Raw genomic sequence first — 4,334 nt, 5'->3', positions numbered from 1 at the left:
AATTTTAAGAACCAAGTCGTATTTATGTCGTATTTATATAATCTTAAGAACCATGTATTTATGTCGTATTTATATAATTTTAAGAACCAAGTCGTATTTATGTCGTATTTATATAATCTTAAGAACCATGTCGTATTTATGTCGTATTTATATAATTTTAAGAACCAAGTCGTATTTATGTCGTATTTATATAATCTTAAGAACCATGTCGTATATATATAATTTTAAGAACCACACCTCCACACAGGGCCAAACCTACCTGCAGTCCATCCACCATCAACAAACCCTTCGTGTTGATGCCAAGCTGGAGGTTGAGTGCCAGTTGGATGTCACTGATGGTGATGTTGGCACTTCCGGCACTCGTGGACCACCAGCCGGGCCACTCGTACTGTCCCAACACGTTGATCTTTGGGACACTGATGCGCACCACGGCCTGCAAGGGGGGAGGGGGGGGAGGGGGGAGAGGTCAGTGTTTGTGAGGGAGGCGGGGGGGGGGTTGGTGGTGTTTTTTTTTTTTTTTTTTTTTTTTTTTTTTTTAAGGACGAAGAGCAATATCCACAACAGTGATATTAATGTTAATGCTAGTACTCCCAATAAATACGATGATGATGGAACATAGGAATTATTACCATAACATTGATTTTAACAAAACAAAACAATAATAAAATATTCATAATCAATACATCAATAAATCTAATACTTCCAATACCACTAATAACAACAACAATAGCACCAATAAAATAATTATCATAAGTACAGTTACACGTATTCTAGAGCTATATAGAAAAATAAATGAAATCTGGCAACCTTCCCAGCTGATTTGAATCCCCTTGGAGAGTGCAACCGATGACGTCACAGGTTTTTGCGAAAGGGATATCATGAAAATAACATTTGTGGTAATTTGATGACGATTTTACTAATAATAATATCACTGACTACTTTTAAAATTTTTAGAGACGAAATTTGATTATAACGGTACTAATAATGTTATCAGGAAATGAAATAATCCTAAAATAAAGAAGATTGCTACAAGCCTATTGTTGATAATAATAGAATGATACTAATAGGGATAATCATAAAGACATAACATCAATCCCAATAAACAAATAAACACCAAGCAACATCATCAGCATTTTTTTTTTTTTTTACATAGAGAAGAAATATCATTTTCAAAACATTCTTATTTATGATTTTCGCATACAATACACCTATAATTGAGACATTTCCAATAAATCAAAGAGAGCGAGAGAAACAGAGACAGGAAGCGAGTTTTGCGTTTCATCATCAACGAAGGAATTTAAATTTTTACCCAAACTATATCCCTCATTTGTACATCCGCATGCAGCCAAAACACAGTCATTTTTCATGCAAGTTTTAAACAATAGATTTTTTTTTTTTTTTTTTTTTTTTTTTTTTTTTTTTTTTAGAGGGATTTAAAAGGTAATTCATCTCTTTAAATTTAAAGAATTTAAAAGGTAATTCATCTCTTTGACAACGAAAGAAGAACCGATAAAGCACCGTCCTTGACACCATACCGTAAAAGTCCTCAACAACGAAGGAAGAACCGATAAAACATCAACGAAGGAAGAACCGATAAAGCACCATCCTTGACACCATACCGTAAAAGTCCTCAACAACGAAGGAAAAAAAACGATAAAACACCATCCTTGACACCATACCGTAAAAGTCCTCAACAACGAAGGAAGAACCGATAAAGCACCATCCTTGACACCATACCGTAAAAGTCCTCAACAACGAAGGAAAAAAAACGATAAAACACCATCCTTGACACCATACCGTAAAAGTCCTCAACAACGAAGGAAGAACCGATAAAACACCATCCTTGACACCATACCGTAAAAGTCCTCAACAACGAAGGAAGAACCGATAAAGCACCATCCTTGACACCATACCGTAAAAGTCCTCAACAACGAAGGAAAGAACCGATAAAGCACCATCCTTGACACCATACCGTAAAGGTCCTCAACAACGAAGGAAGAACCGATAAAACACCATCCTTGACACCATACCGTAAAAGTCCTCAACAACGAAGGAAGAACCGATAAAGCACCATCCTTGACACCATACCGTAAAAGTCCTCAACAACGAAGGAAAGAACCGATAAAGCACCATCCTTGACACCATACCGTAAAGGTCCTCAACAACGAAGGAAGAACCGATAAAACACCATCCTTGACACCATACCGTAAAAGTCCTCAACAACGAAGGAAAGAACCGATAAAGCACCATCCTTGACACCATACCGTAAAGGTCCTCAACAACGAAGGAAGAATCGATAAAGCACCATCCTTGACACCATACCGTAAAAGTCCTCAACAACGAAGGAAGAACCGATAAAACACCATCCTTGACACCATACCGTAAAAGTCCTCAACAACGAAGGAAGAACCGATAAAGCACCATCCTTGACACCATACCGTAAAAGTCCTCAACAACGAAGGAAAGAACCGATAAAGCACCATCCTTGACACCATACCGTAAAGGTCCTCAACAACGAAGGAAGAATCGATAAAGCACCATCCTTGACACCATACCGTAAAAGTCCTCAACAACGAAGGAAGAACCGATAAAACACCATCCTTGACACCATACCGTAAAAGTCCTCAACAACGAAGGAAGAACCGATAAAACATCAACGAAGGAAGAACCGATAAAACACCATCCTTGACACCATACCGTAAAAGTCCTCAACAACGAAGGAAGAACCGATAAAACATCAACGAAGGAAGAACCGATAAAGCACCATCCTTGACACCATACCGTAAAAGTCCTCAACAACGAAGGAAAGAACCGATAAAGCACCATCCTTGACACCATACCGTAAAAGTCCTCAACAACGAAGGAAGAACCGATAAAACATCATCCTTGACACCATACCGTAAAAGTCCTCAACAACGAAGGAAAAAAACCGATAAAGCACCATCCTTGACACCATACCGTAAAAGTCCTCAACAACGAAGGAAGAACCGATAAAACACCATCCTTGACACCATACCGTAAAGGTCCTCAACAACGAAGGAAGAACCGATAAAACACCATCCTTGACACCATACCGTAAAGGTCCTCAACAACGAAGGAAGAACCGATAAAGCACCATCCTTGACACCATACCGTAAAAGTCCTCAACAACGAAGGAAGAACCGATAAAACATCATCCTTGACACCATACCGTAAAAGTCCTCAACAACGAAGGAAGAACCGATAAAGCACCATCCTTGACACCATACCGTAAAGGTCCTCAACAACGAAGGAAGAACCGATAAAACACCATCCTTGACACCATACCGTAAAAGTCCTCAACAACGAAGGAAGAACCGATAAAACACCATCCTTGACACCATACCGTAAAGGTCCTCAACAACGAAGGAAGAACCGATAAAACATCATCCTTGACACCATACCGTAAAAGTCCGCAACGACGAAGGAAGAACCGATAAAACACCATCCTTGACACCATACCGTAAAGGTCCTCAACAACGAAGGAAGAACCGATAAAACACCATCCTTGACACCATACCGTAAAGGTCCTCAACAACGAAGGAAGAACCGATAAAACACCATCCTTGACACCATACCGTAAAAGTCCTCAACAACGAAGGAAGAACCGATAAAACACCATCCTTGACACCATACCGTAAAAGTCCTCAACAACGAAGAAAGAACCGATCAAACACCATCCTTGACACCATACCGTAAAAGTCCTCAATAACGAAGGAAGAACCGACAAAACATCATCCTTGACACCATACCGTAAAAGTCCTCAACAACGAAGGAAGAACCGATAAAGCACCATCCTTGACACCATACCGTAAAAGTCCTCAACAACGAAGGAAGAACCGATAAAGCACCATCCTTGACACCATACCGTAAAAGTCCTCAACAACGAAGGAAGAACCGATAAAACACCATCCTTGACACCATACCGTAAAAGTCCTCAACAACGAAGGAAAGAACCGATAAAGCACCATCCTTGACACCATACCGTAAAAGTCCTCAACAACGAAGGAAGAATCGATAAAGCACCATCCTTGACACCATACCGTAAAAGTCCTCAACAACGAAGGAAGAACCGATAAAACACCATCCTTGACACCATACCGTAAAAGTCCTCAACAACGAAGGAAGAACCGATAAAGCACCATCCTTGACACCATACCGTAAAAGTCCTCAAAAACGAAGGAAGAACCGATAAAACATCATCCTTGACACCATACCGTAAAAGTCCTCAACGAAGGAAGAACCGATAAAACACCATCCTTGACACCATACCGTAAAAGTCCTCAACAACGAAGGAAGAACCGATAAAACATCAA

At 39.8% G+C, this 4,334-nt stretch overlaps 1 protein-coding gene across 1 annotated transcript in view; it reads right to left on the bottom strand.

Moving 5' to 3' along the window:
* Positions 1 to 259: 259 nt before the first annotated feature.
* Positions 260 to 4,334, bottom strand: part of LOC113807717 (uncharacterized) — a gene marked incomplete at its 3' end in the record, with an annotated part of 16,459 nt that continues 12,384 nt past the window's right edge. The window contains 1 exon segment of the mRNA XM_070139728.1: positions 260 to 433. Coding sequence (XP_069995829.1) covers positions 260 to 433 — 174 coding nt within the window.

Source organism: Penaeus vannamei, chromosome 26, assembly GCF_042767895.1.
Source record: "Penaeus vannamei isolate JL-2024 chromosome 26, ASM4276789v1, whole genome shotgun sequence".
NCBI classification, from domain to species: Eukaryota; Metazoa; Arthropoda; class Malacostraca; order Decapoda; family Penaeidae; genus Penaeus; species Penaeus vannamei.
Note: the sequence above shows the minus strand (reverse complement) of the source record. Positions and strands in the feature narration are given on the sequence as shown.